Source organism: Dermacentor silvarum, chromosome 10 (genome assembly GCF_013339745.2).
Source record: "Dermacentor silvarum isolate Dsil-2018 chromosome 10, BIME_Dsil_1.4, whole genome shotgun sequence".
Taxonomy (NCBI): domain Eukaryota; kingdom Metazoa; phylum Arthropoda; class Arachnida; order Ixodida; family Ixodidae; genus Dermacentor; species Dermacentor silvarum.
Genome location: NC_051163.1, coordinates 128,045,100 through 128,066,610, shown reverse-complemented (window position 1 = coordinate 128,066,610; position 21,511 = coordinate 128,045,100). Strand labels below are relative to the sequence as shown.

The 21,511-nt window shown below is 47.7% G+C and overlaps 1 protein-coding gene across 1 annotated transcript; it reads left to right on the top strand.

Moving 5' to 3' along the window:
* Positions 1 to 1,792: 1,792 nt before the first annotated feature.
* LOC125940910 (uncharacterized) lies at positions 1,793 to 20,697 on the top strand. The gene is made up of 2 exons (XM_049657579.1): positions 1,793 to 2,062; positions 20,362 to 20,697. The coding sequence occupies exons 1-2, from the start codon at positions 1,833 to 1,835 to the stop codon at positions 20,507 to 20,509; spliced, it is 378 nt and encodes a 125-aa protein (XP_049513536.1). The 5' UTR covers positions 1,793 to 1,832; the 3' UTR covers positions 20,510 to 20,697.
* Positions 20,698 to 21,511: the final 814 nt, after the last annotated feature.

The following is a 21,511-nucleotide window of genomic DNA, read 5'->3' as shown; positions in this document are numbered from 1 at the left end:
CGGCTTCAATTTTAAACAGAAGTGCATTGCTGGGAAGACTGTTTTTTTTTCAGGGGCAATGTATGTGGTCTTATACTAAAATGTGAACGCCCTGGAACCCTTATTATTTTATTACTTGTTTTCTGTTGCCCCAACGCGCCCGCGTGTCCAAAACGCATTAGGCAGGCGAAGTCCCAATTTGACCTGCCGAGGACTCGAGCGCCATCTGGATAGGATTTTCCCAAGTAATCTACCCGAGTGCGCCGCTGTTGGTATGGTAGAAATGCTGGAAAAGGCGTTTCTGCTTGAGTTTCCTCGTAACAGAAGTATGTTTTCTCGTACATTCAAATTACAATCCGACGCCACCATGTCCGTAGGTTGCAGTTTAGTCGTATTTACCATTGTTCTGGCGGATTTCAATGTGAGAAATTCAAATTTTTTTTCAGTAACACTTTGCGCCACGCGGAGGGCCTGCGCGGTTAGGGGTGGTTCAGGATGATTCTCTCCTTGACTAACACCTTGCGCCACGCGGAGCGCCTGTGCTGTCAGAGTGGTTGGGGATAATTTTTTCAGCCATGGACGCCGACACCCACGCCGACGCCAACACAGGATTTTCTGCGACAGGGGCCCTTAACGCTGCCGCGTTAAAAAAGCTAGAGACATTGCGACACCAATGATTACCGAAAATTCTAATCGTAACGTTAAGGCAGAAACAGGGCATTTTCAATTCAGCATGACGGTGAAACGAAACTAATACGGAAACCCACACGGGCTTCTCAGAAAGAAAGATTCCCAGCTGTAAGAAAACTTGTACTGGTAACGGCATCGCATGGACGGCCAACGCCTACGTGGTTCTGTTGCGCTATCATCTGAATTCACCAGGGGGCTAACTAATCGCGGCGCGTTGGATATAAATAAACAACTCGAAGCACAGGAACACTCAATAAGGCAAATGCAGTTTTGCGCAAACCTGCAAGCTGTAGAAAGGTTCACAAAAGCGGGAATTGCCATTTACCCGAAACGTCGTGTTACCGTTGAGTGTATAACAATTATTCCCCTTCAGAGAGCGAATCGGGCAAATATTCTAGATGAGATTAAAAAGGAGAAGTCTAGTTTGGCCGTTGATGGGAATGAAATGAAGTTGACGAAGGAAGGTTGAAGCTGTGCGATTGGTAGGAAAATAAACAAATAAAGGCATATAATAAAACCCGCTAACACAAGCGAAGAGTATCTGTAGATAGCTGGGACTTCGTCCGACGTCACATCTCTCCCAGCGTCGTAACTTTTCTAGTAATGTATGCATTCTACTTTGCTTAAATTCGGCCCAACTTCATACCATTGCACGTTTCGCAAATGTTCGTCGAGTGTAAAGTTCGGCGCGTATAAAGTTGGAATGAGTTCTGCAATTTCGCCTTTGGCTGTTATGAAAGCAATGGCTACCCATACTTTCGAAGGCTGTACTTTACGCCAACGCCAATGTTATTGCTCGGCTTAAGAGAACTCGAATGTGCTATAACTGAGCTTAATTACATTGAAAAAGCTGAGTTCTCTCTTGCTGGGCATAGTCAAAACCAATATCAAAGCTGCCGTTAGTATTAGTTTACCCGGACAGTGGCACCGGGGAGAACGGGCTCAAAGCGAGCGGCGACATCGTGGCTATCCTCGTTGACAGCATTTGTTTATCTAATAACTAATTTACTGAAATCAACAAAATGGTACCTGATCGCCCTTGAAGATAGTGGCACAGTGACCGCCCCCATCCACTTCTTCCGCCGCTTCCAGTGCTCCCGTCTCCTGGTGTCGTAACTGGGGGTGGTCTAAGTACGGCCGCGGTATCCGGTGTCTCACTGACCATGGGCGCCGCGTCGTCGTTCAGTACCAAGAACAGCGGCCACTCAGACGGCGCCACTTCCGAATGCAGCAGCCTGGCGCCTTATTGGATACCGGAAGAGATCAAGCACTACTTCCTCCACCGACACTCGGCGTCCGAGGAGGACGACAGCAGCCACAAGGTAGACTTGGCGTTGCGCGCCATCGGACGCGAGAGGGAGCTTCCGGCGATCGACGACAGTGACTGGTCGCGGTGAGTTCTGTAATGAGCCATCATGGCGGTGCTAATATACAACAAAAGCACAATCACATTTGATTTTACGATGAAAGTTGTAAATGCAAAACAACCTGCTCAAAAGAAGTTGGGCAGGAAGTATAGTTTACTTCAGGCGGAAGACTCGGGTTGAGGCTTGTGCTTTTCCCTTTCTCAACCCTTAGTCCATATTTTGCAACAAAAAGGAGGGTAACCCCGTACATAATCGTTATAGCGAAAACTGTATATGGCTAGGTGAATCGAAAAACCCTTCGTCCCATGTTTCGCTAAACGTCTCCATTGGCTGTGCGATCAGTTACGTGGTTCTCTACGTCGACCCAAGCGCGCGCGCCATTGGCAGGGCCGTTAGTGACGGCGTTAGCGTCTCTCCGCCAGTGTTGCCAGGTTTGGCTATATATAGCCAAATTGGGCTACGGAAAATACATTTTGGCGTCGACCTGGACGAGTGGGCTACGTGGCTATATTTTGGCTACTGAAAATTAGCGACTTGGCTTTGTTTGGGCTATAAGTGGTGCCCTAATCAACGCTCCACAGGTCGCTCTGAGCGAGTAGAAACAAATCTCGATGGCTATGTTTTAGCTGGCTGAGACGGTAGGCCCGCCTGTGCGTGTGTGCGTGCGCGAAATGCCCTCCACCCCCCCCCCCTCCCCCTCCATCCTCTGCACCGTTGACTGAGTCGGTGGCTTTGTTCTTTGATGTACTTAAACTTACATCGCGCTTCACCGTGCGACACCCGATCCCCGGGCATCGGGATGAGCCTGGGAGTAGAGGGAGAGAGAGAGAGCAAGGAGAGGAAAGGCAGGGAGGTCAACCAGAAGAGCGTCCGGTTTTCTACCCTGCACTAGGGGTAAGGCAAAATGGGAACAGAAAGAGTAAAATAGGGAGAGAATGAGTATTGAGTACACGTAGGACGATGTACAGGGACACTACAGGCGGTCTCTTAAACCGATGCACTTCAAATACTGTACTAATGCACGCATCGTTTTTTGTGCCAGTGACGGGTGTAGCCACGATCCGAGTATCTTTGACTCAGAGAACGATATCCAGTCCAGTCGGTTTAAAGTTGTCCTGAGAGAGAGGCGTTGTACGTCGTAGTGAGGACAGGTACACAATAGGTGCTCGATGGTTTCCTCGCACATACAGGAGTCGCACATCGGGCTCTCGACCATTTCACAGTACACAGTAGTACTAACATCGCTATGCTCAGAGAGCAATAAAATAGGGTCGGGCGATCGTGGCGCCGACATGAAAGAAGCACGGGTAGATGACACGCTCCAGTGTGTTCATGGCCATGGCTTCTTGGTCAACTATCGCGCCGGGCACAGCTTTCGACCTGCTTCACGTTTCTCACGCTAAGCTTTACTGCCATTCTCCTTTTTCTGAGAAATAAGTTTTTATTTGTGCTTACATTAGAGGTTCATTTCCATAGGTTAGACTTAACATCGAATCCTCCTCGGAGACGAGAATTGAACCATGGGGAAGTGGGTCAAGTATGCGAGAAAGTATAAAAAAGAATGGGAACAAGACTCCGAGCCCAATTTGGGTCCTGGTTCGTTTTCTTATAGATGGTTTACCCGTAACGTGACAGATTCAGGTACTTCTTGTGCTAATATTGAATCATGTTTGCCACGATTCCATCAGTGAGCCACGTCAGATGAACATCACCCAGTGTGTCAGCTTAGCAGGTGAGGTGTCGCGCTGCTGGCTCGAGGCGAAATGTAGGAACACCCGTGTACTTATATTTATGTGCACGCTAAAGAACCCCAGGTGGTCAAAATTAGTCCGGAGACCCCACTGCTTCATGCCCCCCAATCATATCGTGGTTTTGGCACGTAAAACCCCAGTAATTATTAGCATATCAACATGGTTTGGTTTTTGACAGTAATCGGTTTTCACAGGATTATCACTATTATCAATTTGTCGTTGACTTTTGCTCTTTGTGAGCCGTCGCGGCTTTTGCCATTCCAAGCGAGTTACGTTCGGGACGTGCTCGTCGCCGCAAACGACTGCGCGTGTCACACAATGGAGTGCCGTTAAGCGCAGCAACCGTTTAAAGCTTCGCTTATAGTGATTGAGACAGTGTGTGCCATCTGTTGTCTCACTTCTTTTTAACGCATGTTCTTGGCGTGCTAGAGACCCAAGATGGCGGCCAGGTTGATGTAAATGGAAACTATATAGAGTGTGTCCCAGGTATCCTGGGCGAATCTAATAAGCGAGAAAGCAAGATAGGACGATTAGACAAATAACGCGAGATATCATAGCGCGATGTACTGGTTTTGACTCGTAAAAATGAAGCCGTGGGTGCGTCACCGTCGCAGACCGCTGGACAGCTGAAGTTTTTCTACGCCGTAGGCAGGGGGGATGGGTCACGTGAGAGCTCAATGATGCTGAAGATTATTTTGCGTTCACGCGAGCTAAAAAACAGAGTTCGTAGTTATAATTACTGCATATAACAAAAAATTAACTCAGTTCTATTTGTCATAAAGTAAAAGCACTATGATTTCGCCCTCTGCAGCGATTCGCTGGAACTTGAGAGCTTTCCGGGCAAACCAAAAATCACAGCATATCCACGGGGTGAATGATGATGAGTGGGCGAAGCTCCGGAGGGAATCATCGGATCTCCCGCTTAAGGGGACGCTAGCACAAACGCGTTAGAAACGTGCAGTACTCTCTAGTAAGGGGGAGCGGCCACAGCGTCTTACGCAGCCATTTACACATGCCGGAACGTGCACCGCGTTTGCCGACGCCATCACATGATTGCTGAGAGAGTATACCCCCCGTATTCATAAACGCTCCTCGACTTGCACTTGACTTGCCCCCGCTTTGGGCAGCGCATTCGAAACGCGTTGAAGGTAAGGCGGAGAGGCCACAGCGTCTTACACCAGCTTCTTACACGGGCCTTAACGCGCTAGCACAAACGCGTTAGAAACGCGCTAGAAACGCGGCCTTTCGTTAATGTTGGGTATTTATTGCCATCGTGGTGCGTGTGTCCATGTCCGCTTCGTGGCGTAGTGGGCTAACGCCGCGCGCTCGGAAGCGAGGGGTCCCTGGTTCGATTCCGCGCTACGGACACAACTAGGGAATTTTTTTTTCTCATTTTTCTCAGACTGGTTACACACTACTGGTTACACACTACCACTACGATGACGGGGACGGAACGGGTGCCGCTATAAGGAGCTTCGCCCCTAAAAGTGTTCTGTGTGCAAGCGTGATGTCGACCATCATGGCGGAGGACATTTGGTTACAACGGGTTGTGCAAAAAAGCATTCCCATAGTTGAATGTTAAAATTTATATACAAAACAACTGCCAATAAGAATGGCTACATTTGGCAACGAAATATTTTGCTCTCTTTTTGTGTTTGGCTACATTTGGGCTACATTTCTCTAATTTTGGGCTACTGCCTCGTCCGACCTGGCAACACTGCTCTCCGCGGCACGCTGAGCCAGGAGAGAAAAAAAAAACACGAAGTGAATGATGATGAGTGGGCAAAGCACCGCGGGATCATTCGGGTAACCGTGAATCCCCCGTACATTGCCCACTCAAACATGCAAATGAGTGACAACACACGTGTACAGTATATACAATCTTGCTTTATTGGTCGTATATGGTATTGAGATGCGGACTTCGTTTTCCCTTCATTAAGACTGCCTTTTGATCAGTGCAGCAACACGGCGACGCTGGCAAGCGAACCCAGAGGCGGCGAGAGCGCGTGAAGCGGCGGTAAAACGCCGGAAGCGTTCTCTACCTGAGGATGGTGGCGCCGATGCTCGGTTCAAGCGCGAACATCGCGAGCTGGTTCCGCATGCCGGCGTCGCCTTGCTGCGGCAGCTTTGCGAGCCCTCGACTCCGCTTGCAGTTGAACCACCACTCTCGCCTTTTCATCCATAGCGGGCGCGCCGTTATCAGAAGCAACCGTTATCATTAGAGACCGGATTTTAGGCAAATGACTTTTTTGTTCCTTGCGCTCCTATCGCCCCACTTTGATATATGAGCATGAATTAGAGGTTAAGAACGGCTTTTATAGTGTTTTTATAGTGCCTATAAATGCCTATTTTGGCGTTTGTGCCTAAATGCCTATAAATGCCTATTTTTAATGTCGGCACCTATATGAACACTATTTGGCCTCAAGTTTTGCTTTAGAGTGCAGTTAGAGACCGTTATTCATTTTACCGGGCAACATTGACTGTTCGGAACTCTATGGGGTTCAACCCAGTCATCTAGTTCAACCAACTTTCGGAATACAACGGCTAGCAGCAGTGAAATGGGACGCGCCGCAGTTGGCGAAAACGAAATCGCGGAGAGCCGTCAGGGGAAAGGAGAGTAACGAGCAAAAGAAGAAAGAAAAATGTGATGGACACGCGGCTTTTCTTTTGTTTGTAATTTACTTTTTAAGGTGTTCACTGCCGTCGAGCGTTCCTTCTCAGCGTACAAGATCTTTCTCAGTGACAAGAGGAACAATTTTGAAATCAAAAATCTGGAGATGGTGGTAGTTGGCTATTGTTTCCACAATCTTCACATTGATTCTTAGACTACGTTCCGTGTGCTCTCCAAACATATTTCTTCAAACACGTGTACTTCAAATGGGCGGAAGTTTATTTGGCAGTGTTGGGGCGTTTTACCTGTACAATTCAGATAATGTCATTTCATATGAGAAAATTGCCAGAGTTGCACCTAACAGTCGTCACGTAAGAACATGTTAATTTCTTAATAAATTGTAGTCTGTCGTGCATTTATTATTCGTCTGTTTTTGTTGTGTCTTAATTTAATTGCGTCAGTCAGACATAAAGTACCGCTTTTTTATTCAGTATTCCCAGCTTTCAAGTATTCTTTTTCATGCTTGTTTCACTCTATGCACCCAGCTAGCACAAAAGCGATAGAAAACTGCTTCCATACCGATTCGCCAAGACTAAATGAACGTCTGAAAGACGCACTAAAAAATCCGTGCAGTCCGTTTAGAAGGCGATAAACGGTCGTATATCGTTGCTAATGTCCGGCGGATATGACTATTGCAAGAAGTTCTAGAATCCTGCTTAAAGTAGTTTCGAAAAATCCTGTCTTGAAATGGGATTTTGTAAGACCATTAGAAGCATTGAAAAAATAGATTGAATCCTGCTACAATCAGGATTTTGACATCCGTTTTCTTTCACCCTCCCCTCTAGCGCCCCCCTCGTCTCCCTTTCCTTCCCTCTTCACATGCCCCTGCGGCGTTTCGCCGGCCGGCGGCATGCAGGTTTGCGCTTGTGCAATACACGAAACACATACAGCAATAACATTTTTTATTGCAAAAAGTAAACACGACTACACAAGCTAGCAATCAACATTAAATATGAGTGCCTCCGAGTAACGTCCATTACAGGTATTGACCTTGATAAACCTGGTTTCGAACAGGCTGCTGGGCTGTAGCTCCTTAATTCAGCAGGTCTTCTTACTGCAAAAACATTAGGCATGTGTAAAACGTATGTTAATTGAAGCACACTTTTCTTAGTGAACGTATAGTTTTTCAATGCATTGGCAATAAGCACTGCAATATATTTTGGCAATGGGCAGCACTACAATATATTGGTCCAATCACACAGTTTTCGAGCATTCCACCTTCATTAACATGGTTCTAACATTAACCGATCACAAGTGAAATTCCCTTCTGTTGCCTTGAAGACATACTTTACATCTAACTGAAGGTGTTGCAGGTACAATCGCCAACCAGCGTAAGTGTCGGCTATTTTGCTAGCTTTCAGGAGGCTGTTGTCTTGACTAGTTGGCGACTGGTAGATGACAGCAGCCTCCTAAACATGTGCGAAGTAGGTGCCAATTAGCATTCAAAGAAAGGAATAGATAATGCATTTCTGATAATGTTGTACGAGAAAAGAGGTAAGTGCGGCTCTGCAAAGGCACAACTTCAGTGTGACAGCATTGTTACACCACCCCAATTTTATTTGCCACAGATCACATAGCCAATTCAGAAATGGCGCAGGCTTGAACATATACCTAAACACCAGTCTATCAAACACATCGCATACTTCAAATTGAGCAAATATATTGCGATTCCTTAAAAAATAAAAGACAGCAGACGAGTGCAACCTTGAGTAACAGCGACTATTTGCAGCACGGCTGCTTCAAGCATATACAGTAAGAACTTCAGTCGCTTGTAATGAAACCACTAAAATGTTGCACGCCTATGACTTGCCTGTTTGAAAACCTCCACACAATAACATTGCCAAGCACTTGTAAAGAATTTTTTTACAAAAACAGTGAGTCATCCACACACAAGGTGGAAACATAAGCCGTAATTTTCCACCCAGTTTCACTAACTTTGACCTTGGTGACATTTATAGTTACGCAATGGGTTAAAGGTTAAGCTCGTTTAGTTTATAAATCAATTATGATCTAGAGTGCTTGCATATGCAATTTATTACTTACACTGAAATGAGCCCACACATAAAACCCACACATGGCGCGTGGCGACGATTTCATCGCCGTTGCACTTTATACGGAATATCACGGCGACGACGACGGCGGCAAAAATGCGCTTGGAGTGCCCATATAATTTCTATCGCAATAAAAGAAAAATAACCGCGGCGTAAATTTCTCTCTCTCAAATGGCAAGGTCGCCGTTACGTCGTCCCGCCGTAACACGCGTGTTCGAGTCGATGTCTCAACGCTGCGGCTGCGACGCAGAGGGAAGCAACGACGGAGGCCCAGTCCGGCCAACGAAACTGCTCACAACCGGCCAGGGGCGTAGCCAGCAATTTCTTTCGGGGGGGGGGGGGGGGGTTCACCGGCCCGACCGGGGGGGGGGGGGGGGCAAGCCTCTGCTTTCCTCTACGTCTCGTGATGGATAATCAATATCGGTAGTTTAATCAAATGGCCATGATATACATGTATATCAAAGACATGGGACCGCCCCCCCCCTTCACGTGTGTGTGTGCTTGTGAAGAAATTATGTGAAAAGTAAAGTAAGCTCAGTAAATACAGTAAGGACGACAGGTACAGTGGGCGTTTGGGGCAACGGTCTCTCATCGCGCCACTGAATGGACCAGTCTTCGAAAACGCATCATTGAGACGACCCGTGCGATCGGAGAAGACATCATTAATTGTTAATTTCCGTTAAGCATAGATGGCGTCGTCCTCGTCGGGGCGAAGTGCCTTTCACAAGTCAAGGAGGGCTACACGCGTGAAAATGCACGTGTGACCAGGCTATAGGCTCCGTACAGTCAACAGGCGGCGCTGCTGCGCAACAGCGGTGACGCGATGCTCAGCGTCGCATGTGGCGGGCGGCGCGAAACTGGGAAGGGGGGAAGACAGCAAGATTTCGGAACTACGTATACACGCCTCGGAAAGCCGCACGTATATCCGCGATCCTCCTTCTTTTTTGTGCGTGTGTGTACGTGAAAGTACAAGCGTGGCCCTCTGTGATGGCACAAATAGTTTTTGCGGGGTTCAGGCCTATTAAAAGAATAGACGATTACTTGCACGGTGCAGCGTTAACCAGCGGAGACAAGCTCTACGCTGCTTCGCATGTTGCTTGTGTGAAAGAAGTGGACGGCGTGGACGTTCACGCGAAGTGCCGTTCGCAACAGGGAAAGCAAGTATACGACGTCATCCTTCACATGAGTAAAGCTTACTGTTATACTAAAATTGAAGTCACTAAACTGGCACCCTGAAAACGTTGTAGTTGACCGATTTTTAATCGACACCTCACTGTTGGCAATGCATGCCTCATTTCGCTCCGGCGCGTTGTACGCCGCGGCCTATCATTTGATGCCCCTGTCACACTGTTACTTTAGATTGTCATACAGCTCGATCTGGACCGCGTGCAGCTAGCTACACGCTCACTCGTAGGCTGTCGTGAGCACAGTCATGTCGAGTGAGCTAAACGATTCGGATTGTTGTATCGTGTGGCAGTGACCATGCTATCCTCGTTGACTCGTTTGAGACCCAGTCGGAGCCACCTGCTGCGCTGATAAACGAGATTTATTAACTAGGCGATCTTAATTTACATGACGCGAATGTTCGTTTTTCATCATGTACAATGATCGAGGCTCATTAGGCCCCTTTCACAAGATACGATTTCTCTTGCGAATTCCTTTCCTTGCATACGCGCTTTGCTTTTACAATGATACACCGCAAATGTATATCACAAGAAAAATCGCACCATGTGAAACCGCGCCTCTCAAGCGCCAGCGGCCGAAACGAGGATCGTCGAATTCGTGCTCGCCAGCACAAAATAATCTTCCTTGGCATAAAATATTGCTCATAGCACATGCCAGTGCTATGCTGATCATACCGAATGCTAAGACAACGGCAAGCAGTCGTCAAATCAGCAAAGTCGTGACAAATTTCTTTTAAATGTTCAGCAGCTGGCCATGGCCGCTCGCTTCGCACAACGAGCTGTGAAACGCGCATGTGTAGCACGCTATACAGAACAAAACCTTCTCACAAATATAAAAAAAAAGCTGACTTACTTTACTCTCATCTAAGCTGCGATCCATTTATTTTGCCGTTCGATCTCATAAGACTTGCCAGGAAACCTGTACAACTTTATCCCGGGCTAGCCTTCGTGGTTGTGACAGCCCTTTACGCAGCAGTATCGCCGGTTCCACTTGCCTTTTTTTTTTTCTCACCTCCGACGCTTGCCGATGAAGCGCAAGCCATTGCACTGTCGCAAGACGTATAAAAAAAAATAAGGAGGCTGGTGAACAAAGCAAAACGGCTTCAACCGTGGCCGAGACGAAATGTAGCGCGCGGGAAAGAATACTCATCGAGCCGGCCGAGCTGCGGCGCCCACTTCCCAACACTGTTGCGTCGCTGCGCTAGATGGCGCCAGAGCTGCCGCAAACTCGACTGTACGGAGCCTATACCTACTCCCATAGCAATAGCTTGTTCGCTGCGTCTTTGCGCTAGAAAACTTAAATACGCGCAAAAACGCGTAAGGATTTTTTTTTCGAAGCTTTCGTCGCCCTGCTCCCTCATACGAGAGGGTTGCATTTCCTGCGGCAAGTGCATGGGCCGCTGTGTCTTCCGCTTTGTGCGAGCGTGCAGCCGTCATCGCCTTTACGTCAACAGATTCAGAATTGTACAGAATGTTTCACCGCACAGCATAGATATGGCATGTGTACGCATTTTAAGTGGTGCGTGCCACTCATTTCTGCTTCACTTACGCCGGTGCAAACAGGAAGCGGCCTTGTACCTCACAGAATCTCGACTGATTGGTGTACTAGTGATGCAGGGATGAACTCCAGTCTTGTTCAGTGCATAGTGCACATAATCAATTTCTCAGGACGCGTGAACTCCGATGAGAACTGTCAGCGCGTGCAACAAGAGTTTACTCACGCTGTACTGCGCACAGCAGTAATTCATGCTTGTCGGCTGTCTGTTTCGTGCATTCTGTTGCGAGTCGGTGGAATTTCACTGCTGTCATCAACCCCTTCGTGTGTACATTTCTGGTTTGGGATTCCACAACAAAACAGCAACTACCAGCCTTCCGTAATAGCTGGTTTGGGATTCAACAACACCAGTAATTACCAGCCTTCCGTAGGGGCGCATTCGCAAAAAAGAGACGTTTCTCGCGCAGACCAAGCCTACGTTCACACTTGGGAAGCGGCAAGCGGGCGGAAAGGCCAAAGCGGGCGGAAAGGCCAAAGCGGCCGGAAAGGCCAAAGCGGCCGGAAAATTTTTTCCGTGCCTGTCCACGTTGTTCACATTTGTTTTGCTAACGCCGCGGCCGTTGCTGCCGTTTTCGTCCAGATCCATCTAGTCTGCGTACGTTTGTCGGCGTGGTGGCGCTCATTATCGCATTATTTCGAGCGGTATGTTCATTCATTGACCCACGTACCGTCATCAAAAGTGATCATTTTACGCAACTTCGCGTGTCATCTGCGACCTTCGGTAAATTCGTCGTTGGCGTTCCGTAATTCTCCTCACAAGGGCGCGGTAGCGCTGAGTCACAGGTTTGTGCCTAGGCGTGATAATATTTCTTTAATAGCTTTTATTTACAAGTTGTAATAACATTTCATCATTTCATATTGTCGGCGCCTCCAGGACACCAAAGGGGCAACGGGAACACCACAGCTAAAACCCGGGCTGGCCCTTGTGTTGGGGCTCGCCAAAGCCTGCGCGTCCTACGTGAGACCTACGCTCTCAATCTATCGTCGCGACGAGAAAAGCACCCCGCGACTTCTGCAACATACCGTACACGTGCGAGGAGAATTATGGAGTGCCAACGAGGAATCTGCCTAACTATTGTCTGCCATGGAAATGGAAGAAGAAATGGCTTTTATACTTCTACCTACTTGTTTTCTAGAAATGGACAATGAATAAACGGAAGACGCGGACACCTCGGAAACGGTGGTGGTGGGTTCGCCTGGCTTTGCAAAAGCGCGAGAAGTTGGGTCACGCCAAGCCTTCGTTGCCGCACCTCCGGTCGCGCGACGTTAAATACTATCGCGAGTATTGCTGACAGTACGTTTTAGTGCCACTCTTGTCGTAGAGCAAGGGCTGGTTCTTTATCGCGTCGACCAGCATTACAGCCTGCACTTTTGGTGCCATGTTCAATTTTATGACCGGTTTTTACATGCTAGTGTAGCTTCCAGTGAAGCAGAACGACTTTCCGCCGCGTTTCCGCTTCGCCATGGCGAAAAAATCGGCCCGAGACCAATTTGGCTCGAAGCCTGTTTTTCTGCCTGTTTTGCCGCCTCTAGGCGGGCGGATTTTTGCAAGATTTTGCCGCTTCCGACAGCTTCGAGACCAAGTGTGAACGTAGCCTAAGATCCTGCGCGAGCGCGGCCTAACCGGCACCTGAAGGGAAGCGGCGAAAATGTATACCGGAGATTTTGACCACCTGGGGTCTTTAACGTGCACCTAAATCTAAGTAAACGGGCCTCGAGCGTTCTCGCCATCATCTAAAATGCGGCTGCCGCATTTGTTGCTTCATTTGTTGCGCATTTGTTGCTTCAGAATATGGCCGCCACATTCTCGCCCAAAACTTCACAGAGTGTCAAAGCCTTAACAAACACTGTGACAGTTTTTTTCTATATTCAGACATGATTCTCTGTAAATTACCAACCCAAACAGAAGCGCCCACAAATGAAATTGTGATAGTAGCACCGGTGTCATGAATTATGTCAGCGCGAAGCGACGAAAAAAAAAACGTGGGTAAGTAGGGAAGGGGGGGTTGGGGAAAAAATTTCGGGGAGGGTTTGAACCCCCCCAACCCCCCCCCCCCCTGGCTACGCCCCTGCAACCGGCCAACGCTCGCTTCAACGGCAGGAAAAGAAAGGGAGAGGGTTAAGCTGGCGCCGGGCCGGCGGCGGGCGCGCACGGAGACAGTCGAAGGTGGGGGAGCTACGAGGGAGTTGAGAGGGAGAGTGAGGGGAGCCACCGAAGCGACGGGGTCACCTCTGCTGAAGCCAAATCCGCTTCCATGACGCCCTCCTCCCTCACTTTCGACGTGTCCGCGCGCGCCCGGCGCCGCCGTGCTGGCGCCGCCCGCTCCCTACAGCATCGTTTTCTGCGAGCGTTGGCCGACGTGGGCAGTATCGTGGCCCCTACTCGCCATCTGCTTGCGCGCCGTGATATATAACGACTCAGTTCGTACGTCATGCTGTGGTGCACGAATACTTCAGAAATAAGTCCTTCTTTTAATTCGAACAAACTTTCGGGCTCCTTCGAGTTCGAATTATCGAGATACGACTGTATATGTGTCACGCTGAAAATTTAATTCGTACGACTTTAATATGAAATAACAGTTACCTGGGTTCTCTGAGTTCAGGAGTTTCGTGGTGGCCCTTTGGGCGGCGGCGTTTTCGTCTGCCCCTTTCGGCACCTGTAGAGGGTACATGATCGGTGTCTTCACCCTCACGCGCCTTCTCTCTTGCACGTAGGTATGTGCCTGCATAGTAAGTTACAAAAAAACTCTTCATTGTTACGCTGATAAACTCGGAGTAGCTATGTTTATAATGTAACAGCAGTGCCTATTACAACTGTATATTGGAATTTTTCTTTTTTTAACAGAATTTTGTTACTGCACAGACTTGCAAAAAGAAAACGCCGGTGCGACCTCAAAATTTATTTTTTGCATGACTGAAGCCAAAAAATGTTAGGTATCCTAAAAAAAGATACTGTAAATAGCTACACTGTCGGATTATGTTACAAAAAACAAGGCAACAGTGCACTACATACAGAGTGTTTCATTTAACTTTAGCCAAACTTTAAAAATATGCAAGTGCCACGTACCAGGACAGAACAAAGGTAATGTTGGAGATACTCAGATTATTTTTTGCATTCCGCCTAGTTAGGTAATTAGTTCTAATTGATTAACTTTTCAATTACTATAGTTAGATGAAAAGTGTCAATGAGAAGATTGTAAAGCAACATGAGAAACCCCTGATACCGCTTTCTGTTTCTCAATATGAGCTACATAAAGTGTTTTCCAAGTGTGAAAGTTGCCTGCCAATACACGCAAACTGCCTCGAGCGGCCAGTCGTTCGGCAGTTTTGCGTGTATTTGCGGGCATCTTTCACGCTCGGAAAAACACACGAGTGATCTCGCGCAAGAGCGTTGACGGAAGAATGCTGTGGCTACGCGAAGATCGTAGCACGTCTCATCATTCTGCGCCAAACGGGAATGTCATCGTCATCCTAACGATCAATGGTCAAAGAAACGTCACAGAGGTAATTTTAGACAGCTTTGGCAAAGCTGAATACGCACGCAATAAAAGAAACGTACGCAGACGTAAACATGCCTCTTAAACAATATTAGAGATTCCAGTTAAAATCAAGGCGCTATCATTGCAAAACTTCATTACCGCCTAAAATTTCCACCTAAAACTCCCGCCTGAAAACCGTAAATAATTAAACACGACAGGTGTCAAAGTGGCAGTGACTACTTACGTGAGCAAAGATGGTGTGGAAGGCAGTCTGGCGCTCCGCAGTTCATGAACGAATACGCGTCAGAAACTTAACGGCTGGTCCTGACAAAAATAACGGTGAATGTAACGGCGGGTTCAGAAGTTACGCAATCTGGAGGGAAGCTGCGCGGGGGTCTCAGTCCGCTCGGCTGCTCAGAGTGCGTCGGCGCAAGCGATGACGCCGATGAGCCGTCGCGCCACTCCTCGCTTTGTCAGGTAGCCGCTATGATACGTCGCGGCTTCTTGCGACACACGCTGCTGCAATGCAGAAAAATACTCAGTGTGGCTTCGTTCTCGGTACCTGAAGCACAGAAATGCTAGCTAATTTAACTAACAAAATACAAAATGAGGCTGCTACCATAATTCTAGCGCCACCTTACAAAGATAATTTGAAATAACAAAAGTCTAACTTTTCTATGGCTCATTCTTGGCACTTTGCGGTAGGTAGGTAGGTTCCTAACTCGCTTTAATAATACAAAAAAGTGATGTGCAACCCAACGTTTATAGATACTGCATCTATAAACGTTGGTGCAACCTATAATGGAATCAAACCTCTGCCGTGGGGCACAGCAGCCGGTTCTCAAGCAACTAGACTACGGTGTCTTTTTTTTTTCCTTTCGGTCAAAGTAAAACAGGATAACCAGACAGACAAAACGAAAACTGCGACAAACAATATCAAAACATTTTACAGTTTGAACCGTCAGTCCAACTTGGCTGACATTGTCATTTAAAATTCTCTGAGCGTTGTCAAGGGATCTACCCTCGACAGCGACTCAGGAACACAGCAATCATGCGTTCTAAATTTGCCTTCAAAGAAAAATGGCAATATTCGCCAGGAGGGACAGATCGCGTTGAAGTGTATTGAGGACTGAACTCAACAATGTCCTCGCGTCGATGACAAAATCAACGTCGAAAGTGGTGCTTAGTTTCCGGAGAAGTTCAGAAACTGCGACAAGCGGAATTCGGTGACTTGTAACCCATGATGCAAGCCATCCTTGAAATTCCACACATTTACGTGGACAAAGACTTGCCTGATTTTCTGCAGATGATGATGCATAGTCCGAAGAACCTCCATTTTCGATGCCCGCGCTCGTAGGAGGGTCGTTTTGTGGAACAAAATATTCTCTAGAAATGTCTGGCGCATGTGCTTCTACATTTTCTCCTTTCAAGGCAAGGTCACTTTCGTGAAAACTGTCCTTGGATTGAGCATCCTCATGTGGCGAGGATGCTTCACTAGAAGCATGGTTACTACTTTCATTAACCTACCATGATACTTATTGGACGGTACTCGTGGCAACAGGACTGGCAGATATCAGTTCGTCATTAACTCTACGCCTCTTCTGACGGTCTGAAAGGTCAGCGTAACTTTTCTTCTTTATTGTGGACTTCATTATGACCATAAAGAGCAAGCGGCTGCCCCTTCAGTGCTCACTCACCACAATGCAAACACCCACGCCTGGGTTGATTGCACTCTCTTCTAACAGGGCGAAGCAAAAACAAAAACCAATGTCCGTTTTTCCGCCAAAAAGCAGAACAAAGAAAACAACAACAAAAAAATCAATAATTGTAGGCTGCTAGAACAAGCGATTTTAAACGTCTTCTAAAATCCGCCTTATAGCAAGATTTTTCCATCCCAATTGAATCCTTCTCGATGTTGACTTCTTCAAACTAGATTTTTGACGGTCAAAGCGAAATATCCATGAATAAGAATGATTATATATCTTTTGTGCTAGCTGGGCAACGGTTGAGTACAGTGGCCATTGAACATGAATATGAGCAGTGTGCTTGTTGAATTACGCCCAATGATTGTCATTAGTCTAGCAGTTTTATAAGACAATTGCACGGCTATGTTCAACTGTTGGCGCCTTTGTGCCATCATAAACAATAACATTTCTTGTTTTTCTGTCGTAGATACAGGTCGCGCACGTCTTCGTTTGAAATTATTTGCATTTATGTAAAAATTTATTGTGCCTATATTTACGACGCTGGAGGCCTAAAACGTTGATTTGCCTGCCTATTTTGGCGCCTAAAACGCGCTTTTTTAATGCCTAAAGATCGGGCCTCTAGTTATCATCCATGGCTGAAAAGAGAAAGAGAGCGCGCGTCGGGAACGAACGCCCTTGCGCACCGCAGCGCCCCTAGCAGACTCCATGCAAACCAGAGCTACGCACGATGGTCGACCACGAGGGGGGAGAAGGCTCGGCCCTAAGGTGCTTCACCCCTAAAAGCTGCAGAAGATAGCGCCAACCTTTCCCTTTCCCTCAAGAACCACTTATCATCACCCCTAAAAGGCGAAAGCTTGCAGTAGCCGCGTCGCACACAAGCGCGCGCGCCATTGGCAGGGCCGTTAGTGACGTCGTTAGCGAACGCGTTCCCGCTATTGCCACTTTGACGCTGCTCTGCCCGCAACGCCGCTTCCTCGGCTCGCCGTTGTCGCATGCGTTCAATATCTCGAGTTAACTCGGCGTCGTGGTTAGCAGGACCGCCCAACATTGGCGCTTGCGTTCCACTAGAAACACAAACATGTATCCATGTGATGTGTTTTATGTTACGTCGTCACTGATCTCGGAGGCGTGCGGGTGTTAATAGAGATGAGTTTGGGGAACGCATGGCTACACAGCAAGCAGACTTCAATAGCACTCACAACCCAGAATCTCAAAATAAAACCTCACTCGAACTAGCACACACTAAACCTAAACACAATAAGCAAATAAATGTTCACCAAAATACAACCTAGTGAATCAATAAACATGCCCTAAATTCCGCCTCCGTTAGTTCTGGGAGTTTTCTACACGAAAGTCTGGCAACTCTGGCCTACTGTTGTGACGCTGCTGGAATGGAACGTTCTTACTGAGTTCGTTGTTCTTGCACGTATATTCCCGGCCGGAGTCCTGTAGGATCTTTCTCCATGTCGTTTTTGCCGACCGTCGCATAATCCTTGCTGCATTGAAGTCGGTCCGTCAACTCGCTCGTCTCCGAAGTCTGTTTAACCCGGTCGCTGTTGCCGATGTGGCAGGGAGGCTCGATGGGTTAGGCCTAGCGACGTGCTCGGCCGCCGCTTCCGTCCAGCTCCTTTCCCGAGTGCCGACGTGGCGTTCCGGGGATCATCGAACACGCTGGTCTGCCGAAGAAGGGGGATCCTCTCTGGAGTGCCCGGCCATGCCGTGTGGTGCTGCAGCTGGTCCAAGGAGCCTCGCTCGAACGTCTCCGATGTCGACGGCTGCACCTCGGACTGCCCGCGTCACGGACTCGGCCGAACCTCCAAGTCTCCCGTCGCCAGAGCGTAGCTGACGATGCGACCTTCCTAGCCCAGACCCACGTCGATAACGCCAGCTCAGCCTGGCTTCTGCCTCGACCATACCTCGGGTCACGCGCCTCGCGCGCTCGTGCCGTTAGGAACGCTCCGTTCATATCGTCCCCTTCTTTTCGCGCCACAGGCGGCCTCTTACATGTGACAATCCAATAATTGAAAAACGCTTCAATACACTGTCGGGATTAACCCACTGCTAAACACCGGGGCCGCATGTTTCAGCTTCGCTGGTTAACCATTTGTACGGAGTGCTTGGGTTGCGAAGGTGGAGAGAGAAAATAAATTATGGGGTTTTACTTTTACATTTAATTGTGGGGTTTCACGTGCCAAAACCACGATGTGATTATGAGGCACGCCGTAGTGTGGCACTCCGGAATAATTCGGATGACCTGAGGTTGTATAACGTGCACCTAAACCTAAGTGCGCGGGTGTTTTCGCATTTCGCCCCCATCGAAATGCGGCCCCCAGTGGCCGGGATTCGATCCCGCGTTATCGTGCAGGGCCCGCCAATACACGCAATATTGCCGCGTGACTGGCGGCTCGAGGCACTTTGCGTATATTCCCGGGGTTCTTTCACGCTCAGAAAATACTTTGATGTAGCACTAATTGAGCAACAGAAAGCTGGGAGTTTTTCTCGTGTTTCTCTACAATTTTCCCATTGACATGTTCATAATTAGGACAGTACGTTTCGAGTTAGTGAATTACAATTGCCGAATTGAATCTCCGTAACGAAAGAAATTACTAGTGACTACTTCACTGTACTGGCTTGGTATGCGCTGGGTTTTATTCGAGTAACGCAATTGTTCTTGTTATTAAATATTGGTGCATGATAGTTGAGACACCCTATATACGACGCTTACGCACATTGAGCGCTTACTATAGAAAGGTGTTACGGGCACTCTGCAATAAAATGTTGCACATGTGATGCTCCCGACAGTGATGCCATTATCTAAGGGACACTAACAATAATTTAGCCTGTATTGTAAATTAATAATCTTCAATAGGAAACTGGCTATTCGAATCGTTAAATCATGGAGTCGCAAGAAATAAAATACTGAGGAAAGGCGGGCGTCACTATGACAATATGTTTTAGAAGGGCCTACCCCGGCTCTCCGTAATTGTTTGCCCTTAAGGAAGACTAATAAACCAAGAAGAAAACGAGCGACCGGAGCGAGCGCACACGGAACATACAACAAGGCGACCGCATTTCGATGGGGGCGAAATGTGAAAACACCCGTGTACTTAGATTTAGGTGCGCATTAAAGAAACCCAGGTGGTCCAAATTATGGCGTAGTCACTCACTACGACGTGCCTTATAATCGCACCTAAAATGCCATTATTTATTTTAAATAATTTGAAGGTACATACAAGTACACAGGATGAATGCCGGAATAACAAGTGAAGTTTATTGTTGTCAGAAACATGGAAAGTCTCAGTAAGCGCACTGCGGAAGCCCAATGCAGCACTTCAACCAACCACATCTTACACGCATCAGCGCTCAAAAATTAATATCGCAATTATGGTTCCAATACGAAGGCTCCTTTTAAGACAAACGATGATACACTAATGCATATGTCATCGTGCTTTCGTATGTTGAAAGCTGTAAGAATATTTGTTCATCAAGCATTTCACCTATCTATTCCTTCTAGTTTATGCGCCTTTTTTCACAAATGTTATCTAAGCTGATCAAATGCAAACTTCCGCAGCACATAGCCTTGCTGAATTTCGAACGGACCAGATAATCAACCTAGAAAGTTACGCGAAGTTTGATTGTACCTGATAGGCCGAAATAAGAGGAAGTGAATTAATGTTTACTACGTCTTACGGACGTACCGGTGTTTACACTCCGAAGCAAAATTCGAAAGAGGGAGGTTTGGTACCTCATTTGTGGGCCCCGTAAGAACAACTTACGGCTAATTGAATGCTCGTAGAGTTTTAAACTCTTAGATCGCTAGCATGCACTACTTGATTGCTGCGTTTTCAAGCACATTTAAAGACTAAAACTACCGCTTTCAAATCCTTGAACACTTTACGGCGCAACCATGTTCTCCTGATGCATGCAGGGGAAAGTGTTGTCGGAAGCCCCGGCACCCGGATCGTCGCGGTCATGGCGGTGGTCACGGCCATTCTGCTCGCCCTGGTGATCGCCGCAGTCGTGACCAAATACCGCGTCGTGCTGAAGGAATCCGGACGGCGGGAGTCTGCCGGTGACGGCGACGACCTGGTGGGGGCCCACATCGCCAGCGAGAACACGGGCGATATGCCGACGCCGGTCCTGAGCGAAGAACACTCGCGAGGCGCAGCCATCGCGGAAGCGGCGAATCCCGCAGACTCCCGGCCTGAAGAAGTGGAGGAGGCTGTGGACGCTGCAGGCGGCGGGCATGAGGCGATGGTAAATCGCAACGCCGAGATGTGGCACAGTGCCCCTGTCAGCGGGATCGGGACAGACCACCTCGTGCCCTCCCACATAAGGGTGCGTATAGTGTAGTGCCATATCAGTGCTGATTCGTATTTTGGCCTGTTGTTCTGAAGTTGTTATTGTTGAAAAATGTCAAACAATACGAAGTAACGACAGGAAAGATCATCTGTCCCCTCAAACAAATTATACAAGGTGGTTTCACTTGCCAAAACGACGATCCGATCATGAAGCATGCGATAATGAGTAACTCGAGATTTACTTTGATTACCTGGGATTCTTTGCCATGTACTTGAATCTGAGTGCATGTGCGTTCTCACATGTCGCTCCCATCAAACTGCGGCCGCTGCGGCAGGAATTGAGCCCGCTCGATTCGAGCGCACTCATAGCCGCCTCGTTTGCACGGCTGCTTTGTGTTTACCCTATTCTTTAGTTTCGCGTGTGTTTGAACCTCAAGGTACGCTACACTAACTTTTATGGGAAAGCAGACTTTCAGGGGCCATTGTCATCGTGCTTGTTAACTGCGAACTTTTTTTCGTTGTTGTTGCCTTTATTTATGAGAGCAAAAAGTTCATGGTCCACAGTATTCGTACCGAGCCGAGCTGTCTTAATGGAATCGGAGTAGTTTTGATACCGACATGGCCGTCTAATTTTTGTTGCGAAGCCCATCCATATTTTCCACGTCGCACCATGTAGAATAAGCGTTTTATAAATCGCGTGATAATGTGCTCCTACTGCATTTATTTATATATTATTTTAACAGGTTCACTTTAGTTAAATTTCTAAAGTTCTCTTTA